This window comes from Nothobranchius furzeri, chromosome 6, assembly GCF_043380555.1.
Source record: "Nothobranchius furzeri strain GRZ-AD chromosome 6, NfurGRZ-RIMD1, whole genome shotgun sequence".
Lineage (NCBI taxonomy): Eukaryota > Metazoa > Chordata > Actinopteri > Cyprinodontiformes > Nothobranchiidae > Nothobranchius > Nothobranchius furzeri.
The window spans coordinates 45,063,627-45,079,455 of record NC_091746.1 but is presented as its reverse complement, the minus strand read 5'-3'; the positions used below and the strand labels follow the sequence as shown (position 1 = coordinate 45,079,455).

General features: G+C 40.2%; 1 protein-coding gene across 1 annotated transcript in view; it reads left to right on the top strand.

Moving 5' to 3' along the window:
- The window catches only part of LOC107396732 (ephrin type-A receptor 5), a 117,854-nt gene that overhangs the window by 16,026 nt on the left and 85,999 nt on the right, over positions 1-15,829 (top strand). Inside the window, exon 3 of the mRNA XM_015976567.3 lies at positions 4,253-4,973. Coding sequence (XP_015832053.3) covers positions 4,253-4,973 — 721 coding nt within the window. The remainder of the gene's footprint in view (positions 1-4,252; positions 4,974-15,829) is intronic.

Here is a 15,829-nt window from a genome sequence, read left to right as displayed (position 1 = left end):
CATTTGGCAGACTCTTTTATCCAAAGCGACGTACAATTTTTAACTTTTAGGGCATGTTGTGATCTGTGGGGGAAACCGGAGTACCCGGAGGAAACCCACGCATGCATGGGGAGAACATGCAACTCCACGCAGAAAGGCCACAGCCGATTTTTGAACCTGCAACCTTCTTGCTGCGAGGCAACATTGCTAACAACTGCACCACCATGCAGCCCATAAGTGCAGAACATTATCCCATAGGTGGTGCTGGCATGCGACATTAGCTCGTCATGTTGGTCTCTGCATGGGGCTTCATGCATGTGTGTTTAACATCTGAGTACTCTACCTCTGGTGTGCAGATGCAGACTGCTCTTTATGGTGAGCAAGAAGCACATTGCACTTGTGCATGCTTCTGCTTCAAATATAGACTAAGTAGCCTATTTCTCTACAGATAATGGACCCTTTTTCAGTCTAATTCAAACAAAAAAAATCACATTGAGAATTTAGGATTCCATTAGATGTAAAGCAAGCATCTTTCTTCCTAATAAGTTGTGCTTGGAGTGTATTTGCAGCTAATTTAAAAGGGGTATTTTCTTGCAAATGGGTTTTGTGAAATGGCACTCGATGACTCACCTGAAAGGATTAGCGCAGTTGAGGGCTGTGCCCTATTTGCGTTTATATAAAAAAATAAAAACCTGTTAAAACACGGCAGAGGTGCAGAATGTGAGGAGTTTCAGAGCAACCGTGAATACTCAACTCATTTAGCTGTGGGCAAAAATGAAAGAAGGTCATCTGTTAAATACCCTGCTGGGACACCAATATTAACGAGTGTCCCAGTGTGTGTGGGTGCGGGGCTGTGGGTGTGTGTGCATGTGTTTTAAGCTGTGTAAAGCTCAGAGCAGGCTTGTGGATCTGTGTGATCTAACCAGTAAGAAGCTTAATGTCTGCACTGGGACTGACTTGGCTTAAGTCTGGAAGAAACAGGGTCCCAGTCACACTAGCAGCACATACAGGTCTGTCCACGCTTTCAGACTGTTGACTCGTGTTAATACTAATGCTAGACTTGATCATGATTGGTCTTAGTTATGTCAACATTTTCTTTCTTTTTAGGGAAAAACAAAGTTTTTATTTTTTTTTCCCACAGAAGTGGTTGAGTATGCCATATGTACACTTTATGAATATAGTCATGAATGCATTTGACAACATAGAAATGTCCAACAAATTAATTATCCGCATTCATTCTGAAATGGTTCAGTAGGTGAATAATTATTCTGATGAAAGAAAGACTCTTTCAGAGGCCAGAAACTCAGACAGATGGTGAACAAGACGGAAAGAAAAGACAAAGACAGAAGGTTGCGGAACAGCTACAGCAAGGATTGATTAATATAGGCTATTAAGCTATAACACCAGATCATAGTCTCATCCCTCTGGCCATATTACAGTGACATGATGAAACGCCTGTGTTAGCCATGGGAGAGCGCTAGTGATGCAGATAATAGCCACATCCCAGGAGACCTGCAGAGGGAATTAATGCTGCTGTCTGAGACGTGCAGGCATGGATGCAGATGAGATTTGAAGCGTTGCTGCCTTTCACAGACACTTTTCCTGCACGTGCTGCAAACAGGATAGCCGTCTTCTATCAACTGTCCCTCGGCATTCTTCAAATATCCAAAAGATGCCCGTACTTCCCACTTTGTCTTCTTTGAGGGATAATAAATGTCCTGAGCGCTGCCGTCTCCTCCTTTGGCCATTATTTCAGCTTCAGCTTCAAGAAAGTTTTGGTTGTAAACAACAAAGCGTGCATGTGCCGCCGGCAACTTCAGCAGATGATACGGTGTCTGGTAAGGGTCACCGCGCCTACACCGCAGCCACGGTAAACCCACCCCGCTACACCGGTTACCGTGACAACCCTAGCTTAATGAGGCTGAAGGTTCAGCTGTGCTGGCAGCCACCAATAGCCCTAAAAACAAAAAGCATTTTTAAGATGAAAATCAAATATTTCCAAATTGTGTATAGACATCAGTGTGTTTGCTTCTAGAAACTGGGACACCGTACACTCAGGGTTGCAAAACACCAAGGGGTCTTGAGATGTCCTGTAGAAAAGAAAGTATAAATAAAAATGATTGTTGGCAACGATTTTGCCACAAAAGATTTAAAAAAAGTAGAGACTTTGTGTTATTAATCTACTTTTGTATATTTGGTTGGCATTTGTACGTGCTAATTGTTGTCGTACATTATTTAATGTGTGGGAAACTTGTTTAATCAATTCATTTGTAGTGGTCTCTGGTGTGAATGAATGCCTTGTAAGTCATACCCGGGGCAAAAGAAAGCCCCCAAGCCCTTGGTTTAGCACGGACAAGTCTGCTGCAGCAGAGAGTGGCACAGCACAGCAAGATTTGAAAGGGAAAAACTTGGACATGAACTGATTTTTTTGTACAATTGACATTGATTTTGTGATTGTTTGGAGCTAAAATCAAAATTGAAATCCAAATTAGTTTAATAGCAAAGCCACACTGCACAAAACATCATTAAGGTTTTAAGATAAATATTGAGGTTGATTTTCCTCCACTTCCTAAAATAGTCCAACAGACACCACCAATTAATTACAACCACTCCAGTTTTTTTTATTTTTTTCATGTCATTGTTTCCGTTTTAACCTGATTGCAAATTTCATCCTAGTTTAGAATATCTAATAGCCACCTTAATTAAAACCCCAAATGCAAACTTGACCTAAATCATATTTTGTGTTGGGAGCCTATTTCAGATAATTCTGCAGGGTTTATATCCATGGAACCACAACATGAATTATATCAATCAAACACTTTTTGAAGGTCAACAATGGTGATATTTTTTTTTAGAAAGTGTGTATAGGTAGAGATAGCAGAATGATCTTCATCCTTTCCACCTCATTTCCTTCTACAGCAAAATAGAAGAAATGGAGATGAGTTAAAGGGCCTAAATATGAATTCAGTGTGAAGGAGGTAGAGTTCTAGGGGAAAAAAAGGTGCTCTTGTAATTGTGTTAATTTATATGGCCATTTCTCCAAATGTGTGTGTGTGTGTGTGTGTGTGTGTGTGTGTGTGTGTGTGTGTGTGTGTGTGTGTGTGTGTGTGTGTGTGTGTGTGTGTGTGTGTGTGTGAGTGAGTGAGTGAGTGAGTGAGTGAGTGAGTGTTTCTGCCTGTGTGTATATGTAAACGATTCTGCCAAGGTTCGTGGCTGTGTCTGTACATGTGCACATGTATCTGCATTAGGGTTGTCACGGTGTGAAAATTTAACCTCACAGTTATTGTGACCAAAATTACCCTGGTTTTTGGTATTATCGCGTTTTTTTTAAACGTGCCACATTTTCACACAATTAAATAAACCCTGTATCTCAGGAAATATTGTCCTCAGTCTGTGTCTAAATTTTCCCTAAAATGTGTTATTTTGTAATTATGTTGTTTATTTGTTTACATTTTTTCCCTTTAGTCTTTAAAATACCAATATTTGCCCATAACTTCTTATTTTATGTCTGTTTGATGTCATCATTTAAAAATATTAGATCAGATGATACTCAGTACTCAAGTAGCCTTCTAATCAGATACATTTTTACCCTTACTTGAGTAATAAACCCTATATCAGGAAAATATTGTCCTCGGTTTGTGTTCCAGTGAGCTTTGCAGATGTGGGGAAATGTCATCAGGCAGTAATCATTGTTAAATTCATAATTATTCTCGGAGAGAGACCAACTCTTATCTGCCCCTGGGAGCCCCGTAATGCATAGCGTCATTTCAACATGGGGGTGTCCGCGACACGGTTTATATGCAGGTAGCGGCGCTGCGGCTGCTTTATATAGCGACTCGTTACATTCTCCCTCAACCCAAATCCTCGGATCACACATTTGAGCTAAAACGCTAACGTTAGCTTGCCTTGTGTTGACTGTAGAGTTGTGGGTGATGGTCACGCAGATGTGTCATGACTAGCTTGACCTCTAGATAGTTTTATGTTTTAATGAGAAACTGTATTAAATATCTTTGAGTTAAGTAATGCACAAATACTAATGATGATTTCTTCCATTGTTGGACAGCTCTACTGTGTCTGTGTGTTCTGTACCAGTTCATAAATGATTTATTTTTCTAAATTTTCAATAACAACTTCGGATCAACCTGACTGCCTAGTTTTGAACTTTGTTGAAGCCCCTTGGCAGATTTCAGTTAACTTTAGGCAGTTCTCATGCAATTTCTCATAATGATGTCATGCACACACATGTCTAACCATAATTATCTTCCTTCTGCAGTGGGAAGAGATCGGCGAAGTAGACGAGGATTATGCCCCCATTCACACCTACCAGGTGTGTCGTGTGATGGAGCAGAACCAGAACAACTGGCTCCACACCAACTGGATCCTGACTGAAGGTGCCCAGCGAGTGTATATTGAGCTCAAGTTCACTCTGAGAGACTGCAACAGCCTGCCTGGGGGAGTCGGGACCTGCAAGGAGACTTTTAACATGTATTACTACGAAACGGATGGCGATGACGAGGAAATGGAAGAAGGCGAGATGAGGGATGGTGTTGGAATAACAGAAGAAGAAGACAGAGCAATGAAAGAGAGTAGATATATCAAAGTCGACACCATAGCAGCAGATGAGAGCTTCACTGAACTGGACCTGGGGGACCGCGTGATGAAACTCAACACCGAAGTCCGTGATTTAGGTCCTCTGAGCCGGAAAGGCTTCTACTTGGCATTCCAGGATTTAGGAGCCTGCATTGCATTGGTTTCTGTGCGAGTCTTCTACAAACGTTGCCCCTTCTTGGTGAAAAGTCTGGCAGAGTTTCCTGACACCATCCCGGGCTCAGAGGCATCGCAGCTGGTGGAGGTGGTGGGCCACTGCATCAACAACTCCATGCCTTTATATGAGCCTCCCAGGATGCACTGCAGTGCAGACGGGGAATGGCTGGTGCCCATTGGGAAGTGTGTTTGTAAGCCAGGATTTGAGGAAATGAGTGGATATTGTCAAGGTAAGAAGAGAAAGTCCCCTTGTTTTTACTAAACAGAGGGAATCAAATGTGATTTATTGGTAATACATTATTAGAAAAAAATATTTTACAGCCTTTTAAACTTTTAGTTGGTTTTTACTTTTCTATCATTCCAAAATCCACACGCACATGTTTGTTTTGATCACCAATATCATCCTGTTTTAATTTCCTAATCCATGTGCATGTCTATTTTGGGGGCTATGCGCTTGAGTGTGTGTACAGATCAGCTTGTTCTTTTACTGAGAGTGTCCTTACTTTGTGTGTGTGTGTGTGTGTGTGTGTGTGTGTGTGTGTGTGTGTTTTTGTGTGTTTCTCTCCCTTGCTTAGTGGAGGGCATTCCCCAGGGCCCTGCAGCACTTTGCTGCTCTCATAAAGCCTCTGTTCTGCTTCGACTCGTGCCCAAACATTCTCTGCTCCGACCTTAACTGCCATTTCCACAGGCACCCAGGGCCTCCTTTTTTTTTCCCCCTCCCCGTTCTCTCAAGTGCTTCTCTTTTCTCTTAGAATTTTTTAGCATGTTGTTTTTCTTGTAAAGCAACACATTCCATTGGTTTCTCACAATGTGTTGGAGGAATTTATATCACCCCCCCAAAAAACTTTGCATTCGGGGTGTACTGTTTCACAATTTAATTGATGCATCATGATGTGACATGTCGATTCAAAAACAATTTGTAAACGTTCATAAATGATAAATAAATGTCGAAAAACAGCCACAAGTCATGGCAGGAACATAAAAGTTACGCAAGTCGCCTGAGCACTTAAGGGGAAAGACCAGTGAAAAAAGTAAAATGTAGTGGTGGCAGCTTGTTTCTTGGCTTAAGCCACTGAGCGTGATATTTACTCGTCAGGATGGGAAAATGCGTAAATCTAAAATAGAATGCAACAGCAACCTTAACCGTCTCCATCCCATGTTAGATATAGAGAAGTCATGGTTGTTCTTCCTAATCGGCCAACAATCAAGGAAGGATTAATTAAACTTGCTCGCAACTGCAGCCTATTTCATATAATTATTATGCTGCTTTGCCGCGAAGCTGAGGCAGCATAAGGGAGCCTTTGGTTGTTTCTTAAGTTATCAGCATGTGGAGGTAATGTGGTGCGATCATGTGTTTTCACAAAGATTATGCAATGGTGGTATAAAGTGGTGTGGGGCTGTATTCCGGACTTCCCTTTAGCGTGAGCATGACTTGTATTTTTGTGCTGTTTGAAGCCCCACTCCTTAAGTTTTTTCACAAGCTACTCCAAAAAGTGTTTGTCCTTCACAGTCTCACATGAATTGTTTGATCTACGCTTCAGATCTAAAAAAATTGGGGGCATGGGAATTGTTTAAAAACTATTCAAAAATGCTAACATTGAGTAGGCAATCGTTTAAAAATATAATTGATTATAGGCCACAGAAAATACACACATACTTGCTTAGTTTTTCTTACACTCTCAAGTTTATTAGCTGATTTGTTTTTTTACTTCTAGTAACCCTTAGTTTTTGTAATTGCAGTTTTAACTTTTTATTTTTTTATTATAAATAAAGCTTGTAAACAAAGGCACTTGTATTTTTAAATAACAAAATTCACTTGCTTATAGATTATTGATGTTAAATTGTCAAAAGAACGGTTCTTTTTAAATATTTAGTCAGTTTTAAGAAGCCAGCTTGGGGGCGTCTCAGTTTATCCTGGAAATAATCACTGGGAGGAATGATGACGTGAGATTTGTAGTCAAATAATTAAAGATATCACACACCAATATCTGAGTTTGAATTATTCCGAAACATTGATTATTACCTCATTTGTCATGTGTGGACACATCAGTGTCACAGTAGTTATGAGTCTGGCTCTGCTCTCAAACCTGTGACCTGCAGTGTTGGGTGTTGAGTTTTCAAATGCCTGTGTAAATTGTTTGTTGACCCAGACTTAAATGAAATTACTTTCTGACAAAAGCAGCATTTGGCCTTATAGTTGTCTTCACGAAAAATGTGCACCCAAATGCAAAACGTGCAACTCTATTAAACATACTATCAGAAAATTCCTATTGTCTCACACTTTCCACTCAATAAATGCATTTCTAACATACCTATGGGAGTTTTACACCTGTACATGTACCATATACAGTGTTTCCTCTAGGAATTTATCCAGCTGTGGCGGAGGGGTCGCGGGGGGGGGGGGGGGGGGGGTGTCTCTAAATAAAGTAAAATTTTCTAGTGCAGAGTGGAGCCAACCCATAGAAGCACTGATTTGATCTCATTTCAGAGAAAAATAGAACAGATCAGATGCACCTAATAAATAAAATTACTAACAAACTCAAGAATATTTCTTTGCGTCACTGTTCTGGTGCTGAGAATATCACTCATGCGGACCAAAGGAGATACACAGATGAATGCATCTCTTATGTATTATATGGAAACTACATTTACTGCAGCTGGCAGAGGCAGAGGTTTTTTCTATTGATACACGGAATTTACAGAATCATTTTAAATTTTAATAGGGGAAGACTTCAGGAGGGAGCGGTAAAATACAGGGGGTCCCCAGCAAAAACAAGAAACTTTACGAGTCTGATGAAGCCCGCTGGTTTTCCATCAGGCAGTCACGGGGCAGCTCCAACGACCCAGTGGCTGTGCTGGGTCAATGTTATCGAGCTCAGTCCGGCTTGGCCGTGAACAAGCCGAGGCAATGTGGTGCTCTGCTTAAGAAGAAGTGTTATTTTCCCGCTTCAGAAGAAGCGTCCAATGTGTTTTTACGCTTTCTCCGAGACATGTCACGTCGCTAAGTTGTTAGCGCCATGCGCTAACACGTCAATAGTGCAGCGTAGCCTGCTGGAGGTTTTAAGGGTTCAGATGAAAACACCCGACCTCTCACGCTGCTCACACATCGATCTTAAGTTGTCGCTGTTGCGCTCACGCCGTAATACAGTATTAGATGCGGTTAAAGTCAGACATGAAAAAATGAATACATTTTACATGAATAAGTGATGCTTAGCCTGGTGGGGAGAGGAAAACCTGCCTAATAAGCACTGGAGGAAACCCTGTCAAGATCCTCAACACTCATTTATCTTAATGCTACTGAAACATGTAAACCAAAAAGCATTATATCCACTGCTACCTTTCTAATTTTAAACTCAGTAACTTATGCTGTAACTTCACCTTGCCCTGCCTGCTCTTCCTTGCTGCCCGCCGGCTGTGATAACAAGTGACAACACAGTAGTTCCCGCTGCTTCTTCGGGAAACAGCGCCAAAGAAAAACAAAAAAAACTTGGGATCTTGTAGGCGTGGCGGTGGGATTTCAGCCGTGGCGGGCCGCCACACTGCTGGGGTTCGGTTGTCGCTTTGATAATGGAGCTAACCATGCTAGCAGAGGTAACCACACCAACTAAGCTAACAGGACTAATGGAATAATAGTTCCCCGATATATTTACCAAATTCTTGTCAGTAATTTAACAGCTTTACACGGAATAGTTTCATAAATCAGTAAGAAAGTCTTTCACTTAGTGAACGGAGCTAACCACACCAACTAAGCTAACAGGACTTGATGGAACAATAGTTCACGGATATATTTAACCAATTTTTGTCAGTAATTTAACAGTTTCACACAGAATAGTTTCGTAAATCAGTAAGAAAGACTTTCACTTACCCGTATTGAAAGGTGAATTTGGCTCTTTCCACTGTATGTAACTCTCTCCATAGACATGTGGCGCCCTCCGCAATGAAAAAAAATCAGCCAGAACATATGGAGTCTTCCCAGGGAAAAACTACACCGATTTACAAAGCGCCTTTTGTTAGACTTAATATTTACAATACAAAATTGAGTTGGTGTTACTTACACAGTTAAGTACATCCAGCATTGCAAGTATTTGCTTTCAAATAAAACAAATAACATAAGTAAATGTAAAAAATATATAGTTTTTGATTACTTCTAACATGATAATATGTTTTATTGCCAATGACAGTGATATTTCATTTTTTTGAGTGTAGAGCTTATCGTTACATCACACAAAATTGTTTAAGCACTCCATTCATTCATCTGTTTCCGGGGTTGGGTCGCATGGGCAGCAGCCTAAGCAGGGAGGCCCAGATTTCCCTCTGCCCAGCCACGGGCCAGCTCCTCCAGAGTAATCGCAAGGCATTCCTTGGTCAGCCAAGATACATAGTTCCTCCAGCGTGTCTGGAGTCTTCCTTTGGGTCTCCTCCCGGTTGGATGTGCCTGGAAATCCTCACCAGGGAGACGTCCAGGAGGCATTCTGACCAGATGCTCGAGCCACCTCAACTGGCTCCTCTTGATGTGGAGGAGCAGTGGATCTACTCCAAGCCCCTCCTGGATGATCAAGCTTCTCACCCTGCCTCTAAGGGAGAGCACAGCCATCATTTTGACATCTTGTATACGCAATCTCATTCTTTCGGTCACTACCCAAAGCTCATGACCATAGGTGAGAGTAGAAATGTAGAACGACCAGTAAACCGAGAGCTTTGCCTTCCAACTCACCTCTCTCTTCACCATGACAGATTGGTACAGTACTCGCATCTTTGCAGATACAGCACCAATCCTTCTATCAATATCATCTTTCCCTCCCTCCTGAACAAGATCCTGAGATTCTTAAACTCCTTCGCTTTACGCAGGACTTGATCCCTGACCTGGAGAAGGAATTCTACTATTTTCCAACTCAAGACCATGGTCTCAGATTTAGAGGAGCTGATTCTCATCCCAGCTGCTTAAAAATCTGCTACAAACTGCTCCAGCGAAAGATGGAGATCACTCTCTGATGAAACCAATGGGGCCACATCAGGGTGCTATACTATGCCGATGACACCCAGCGCTATCTCTCATTCCCGCCGGACGACCACACAGTCTCCGCACAAATCTCAGACTGCCTCTCTGACATATCAGGATTGATGAAATCTCACCATCTCCAATTAAACATTTTAAAAACTAAATTGTCATCCCAGCAAACACATCTATACGGCAGAATGTTTCTATCTAAAATTATACCCAATCTCTGGCTCCTTCAAAGGCAGTTTGAAATCTGGGTGTTGTGATTGATGGCCAGCTGACCTTTAAAGATCACGTTGCCTCTGTCGTTCATTCATTCCACTTCACGCTGTATAACATACGAAAGATCAGACCGTACCTAACACAATATGCCACCCAGCTCCTGGTGCAATCTACTGTCGTCTCCATCTATTATTGTGTTTGTTAATGTTGAATGAGGTTGGCTCCAGACGTCATTTGCAGATGTATATCCAGTGGTCTCTTTCTGAAATCTTCATTAAAATCAAAGCAGAGGTTGACGATCAATGTTGGTGACAAACTAAATTAACTCCAACATTTAATACTGCATTTTACCAATATACTGCAGCTTTATGTGGAATTCCTAAGGAAACAGCAGTCAGCAAGGTTACTGGCTGGCCTGAAGTCAGCTGCCAGACTGTAGAGTCAGCCAAGCTACACATCCACAGCTGACAAGGCTAAAACCTGGCATCATTTTCTATTTTCAAGCAGTGAAACTGAAATAAAAATACTGAATGATGGCATGTTGAGATAGCAGTCAGCACAATGTACTTCGTGATGCACAACACATTTTGCTGCCGTAAATATTACAGTCAACTATTCGTTTGAGTTATGCTGAGCATTATGGGACTCACTGCTTCACCAGCAGCACAATAAGGCTGTTCATGACATCCATGGCAGATGGATTTATGAGATCAGTTCAAAACTAAGTAATACAACAAATTTGACTTAAACTCATGGGCTTGTGTTAAATAAAAGTTCCAAAACAAACAAATCTAACAAAAAAAAAAAAAAAAAAAAAATACAGCAGGGCTGATCATACAAGGGGCAACTTGAATGTTGTCATCATGGTATCTCTGATATGTCAGTCCCATCAACACTGGTGCAGACTATCCAGTGATGTTCTGGTTCAGTCCAGATGGATATGGTCTCCTGGCAGATTTCATTTTTGAGTCCATTAAACAAAAATATATAAGATTTTTATTTACACACAGACTGGACCTGGATTCAACCTTTTTCTCACACAAAGACTCAAGACTCTTCCACCGTCTTTGATGTTTTTACGCACTCCTCACACACATTTTATCATCTAGATCAAAACAGTCCACCACACTGCACATTTGGCCTGACCACGCATGTGAGCACTTGTTTGCAACAAACAGATATAGACTTTCTGAAGCCATCTCAGTACCCACCCCTTCATACTTCACATTGTTGTCCAAGATATTGTACTGAGTATCCCCCTGTGGAGGCAGGGGCAGCTGATGGCTCAGATCTGTATTCAAAGGAGTTGGGGTGTTTTGTTTTAAAAGGTTGACTTTTAGTGTACGTGACTGGCTCAAAAATGTTTCAGTCAAAAGGACACTTAACCTCGTGATTCTTATCTTGAGAGGCACTATATAAAAGATTGTTTCTTCTTCTTCACCCTGAACCTTTAGCGTAACACATCACCGTTCAGATTCAAAACACCTAAATGAAGCTAATAAGGGATGGGTAACGAATTTGGTTCTTTTTAAGGCACCAACCGAATTCCATAGTACCAACTAAGTACCGATTCACATCATGTGCCTCGTTTCGGTACATGTTCTTCATAACAAGAACTTGCGAGACAGCGATTTGCCAAGATGGACAGCAGAGCCGCAAGAGTGTCATTCGCGGCAGGGCGAGATGTAAACAGACACGCAGCAGGGCAGAGTGGAAGCGTTCTAAAGTGTTTGGGTCCACTTCACTAAATGGGATGGGTAACTGGGTGATGACGAAACCAGTGACAGCAATCTAAGTGAGGCATCATTATCTTAATCTGCTCCGGTAGGTGAATAAAATGTTCAAGATAATGTTAGCTTGATATGTTAGCTTCTGTTCAGCTAATGGTGTGTTCGCTTTCTCCTCAGAAATTCCAACTTCCGAGTAGGAAAAATCAACTGAAAAAGAGCGGCAAAAGGACTGAAGTTACACAGTAAATTTAGTTCACAGCAGAGATGTTTTCTTCATTGTAATTAGCAGTTTATAAAACTACAAGGACCCCCCATAACACAGTTTGTCCAGAGGGGAAAGGAGATGAATAGGAGTACATGGAGCTGGGTTTAGTTTGTGAAACACCACAATAATAAAATATAAACAGTTGAATGTATCGAAGTTTGTTTAGGTTTCATTTGTAGTTTCAAATACTTGGCCTCCTCATCGTTGTTACTCCAGCGAGCATAGAAGAGAAATGGGAATACCGAGCTGGGTTTCAATTTTTGCATCATTTTGAAACAGTTGTGGTTAAAGATTTTCATATTTATGAATTTTGAACAAGATTACGATGATAAAATACAAACAGTTGTTTATCATGATATTTATTATATTTGGTTATATATAGAGAAAAATATATATAATTATAAAATAGATTTAAATAATTATTCAACACTCAAAAGTATCGAAAATTGGAACCGTTATTGACTCAAATGTCAAAGGTACCCATCCCAAAAGCTAATAGGCTCTGTTGTCAGAATTACACCAAAACAGCCTGCCTGCAGGCTGCTGAGCATTAAAAAGTTAAAAAGCAACATTTTCTCCTCCATATTTTTATGTTGGTAAGCCTGTTTAGTTTACTGCTTTTGGAAATGTCTTCAGAGAGAAACAGGCCAGCTTTGTACCTGTATGTTTTCACTGCCTTTGTAAGCACGTGTTTCAGTCCCTCAAACTGCAGTTTGAAGTGTTCACGTCTGGTTTCGAGGTATGAAATTCTGTCTGGACTTAATGTGAGGGTTAATGATTTATGTGTTTGGAATTTCTGTCAAAGTTCATGTGAAAACAAAATTTGAAGGCTAAGCATATTATTTTAATGTGGGCTGTCAAGTTGTGATTAAATGTTAAATGTTAAGTGTACATGTTAAGGTTGGGCGATGGGACGATTGAATTGACCATCGGCGATGGGCTGAGCCGTTACGGTTGTTTTTTTCAGGAGGCGATTTCTTTACTTATTTATTTATTTGATTTTGAAGAATATTTTACACGCTATGCACAGAGAACATCGCAGAGGTAACAATCAAGAAAAAGATCTCCATCAGTGTAGTGCACGCACAAGCGGCACATTGAGGAGGGGTTTGGAGAGTGTCTGTGACGCACTCGACATCGTGCACTACAGCGCGACGTTGAGCTTTCAGTCTGGAAGACTTCCATTTTTTTCATTTGGAGAAATGTTTCCTGATTTAAAACTTAGCTTTGCACCTGCTTTGAGTGTGTCAGCAGAGCACGGATCCATCCAGAACATTATTTAAACAGCCATGAGTCTGTCTGAGACAAAGGTCTAGAAGCTTATAACCTCTTCAGCAAGCTCCCTAGAGACATTTGATTACACACAAACTGCAGGTGACCAGTTCAGGTTTATGCGACGCAGGAATGTGCGTTCGAGCCGCAGCAGGTGAAATGTTCCTAATTTAAGTGAAATCGATTAATTGCATTGTTCATGTTACTGGGGCATTCTGGTCAGCTTGGTTGGACTAAATAATAATTAAAATGAATGGAAATTTTACAAATGATTATTCATTATTTTAAAAATGAAAGTGACGAGCATAAATGGATCATGTGACCTCTGGCAGCGAGCAAATGCTGCCTCCTCAGAGTGCATCCAAATGCAGCAGCGATTCATTCCATCCCCTACTTAAAAAAGAAAGAACCCCAGTAGCCTTTGTTCAGAAAGAAGTATTTTGCTTAAATAAAGTACCACAACAGTGGGCACCAGAGGGAAACAAAGACGAGACTTCTTTTTAACATCTTAACCGTGTTTAATGCGGGCCATTCATATGTCACTCTACCAAACTACAAATACAAATTTGAACAAAAAGAAAAATATACATTTATCTTCCAGCAAACATATGTGCTGCACTTGTATAAAAAAACTATGTTTTGGGCTTCTTCTGTGTTCGCAAATCAGTTCGTGCATCATCACATCACATGCACGAATAAATCGTCCATCGTCTTTTTTTGGACTGACGATTGGCGGTGGGAAAAATTATACAAATCGCCCAACACTAGTACATGTCACAGTATGATTTCAGAGTGCAGTGCGTTGGATTTTCGTGTCACATACATTTTTGCACAATGAGTTTTACTAGAAAACAATTTGTTATTTTTTTAACCAACATTTCTACAGATTTCCAGTCAAGTTTGGTTGGTTTTATTTTGAGTGACATTTAATGTTATGTCATTTCTGTTTTTCACTTATTCTGTTTCTGTAGTTCTCCTCCATCCATCAAAGGAAGCGAGTACCTTTCATTGAATCTGTTAGTTTCCTAAAAGTTCAAAATTCAACTGAGGAGTCATTTTCTTATCTTTTCTTTTCTAATTTAGATGTTAACAATAAAGTCAAATGAAGTTTATTTGGTAGTTTTCTCAAATGTAAATGTAGGTACACTTGAATTGTGATTTCACTCATTTTGCAGAAACTTATTTTGTTTTTTTGCAGAAAAACTTTTTTTTCACAAGGAAATGGCTTAAAACTGTGTCAATATTGATAATGATGCCAAAGCTCATTATGACAAGTAATTAATTCTCCTTTTTATCCCTTTTATTCTTTAATCTGAGTTTTTCTTTGACTTTCATGTCTTTACCTCAGTTTTCTATCGTCTTGTTTATTTGCCTTTCTCTCCCCGTATATAAGTCCTTCTTTCTTGTTTTCCCTTTTGCAGCTGCCCATCATTCATTGTTTATCCATCTTCCATCTGCTTCGCTTTCTCTTTTGTGCTTTTTCCATTTCTTTTGCACTCACCACCACCTCTTACTTCCCTTCTCCTCTTCCTCCCTTTTAAAGTTCTGTCTTTCATTCTCCATCAATGAACAAACATACCAGCACTGCTGACATTTTGCACTCCGATTCAGACAGAAACATACCATTTTCTCTAAAAGGGGCATCTCCATTTTTTTTAAAGATTCAACTATAGGAACAAAAATTCATCTCTTTAGTAATAGTGCTGGATTTAAATGAATAATTTTATTTTAAACGTATTTAAAACTATTCATGATGTTTCCCAACTTTACTGACACTGATTAGCTGTTTCACAAAATCCAAACATATTAAATCTAGCAACGTTCAGTTTGTCCTCCTAGCTGTAAATAAACTCATATTGCTGTTCTTGGACGCAGAGTAATATGTGGTCAAATTTCACCAGATTAACATGCTTTCCAAAAACATAACCCATGTCATAATTTTGAATGTCTAATTTTCGTAAAATCATTTGAGTTCATAGCTAATAAAGGTTTGGTAACTCATGCTGCTAAGAGAAAAATGGTTTTAAAGAGACACTATTTAACTTTTATATGTTTTTAAATCATTTTGTGGAGCTAGTATGTGCTAAAATTACCCATTGGAGGGTTGATGAAATGCCACCCAGCCCCCATCGCTGCCTGTGGCCATAATATTTCACTTGCAACTTCAGAGTCGCAACCCGGTCTGTTGGACATAAAAAGAAAATGGAGCCGACATGCCTGGTGGTGCACTCTGCTTCCAGCACATTTACTGCATGTTTTGGATCATGAACACAGCTTATTTGTTTCATTTATTGATGAATATCTCCTGTAGACACTAATGAAGGCTGAGGAGACATTTCAGCGGTTAGATTAAGTGTTTAAAAGTCAAACGCACAGTGCGGAGATACATTTTGCTTTCTGTCTATTAAATGGACACTAGGGGGGTGCTAAAAAGCAAGCCAAAATTGCCTACTTTTCCTTTGTATGTTAGAATATAGTGAAAATTTTACAGTGAGAAAAATCCCAAAAGAGTCAAATGTTTCAGTCATTTTGAAAGGAATGTTATACAGCAACACATTCTCACTCCCAGCGCCTCAAAAACAAACGCTTGGTCAGCCA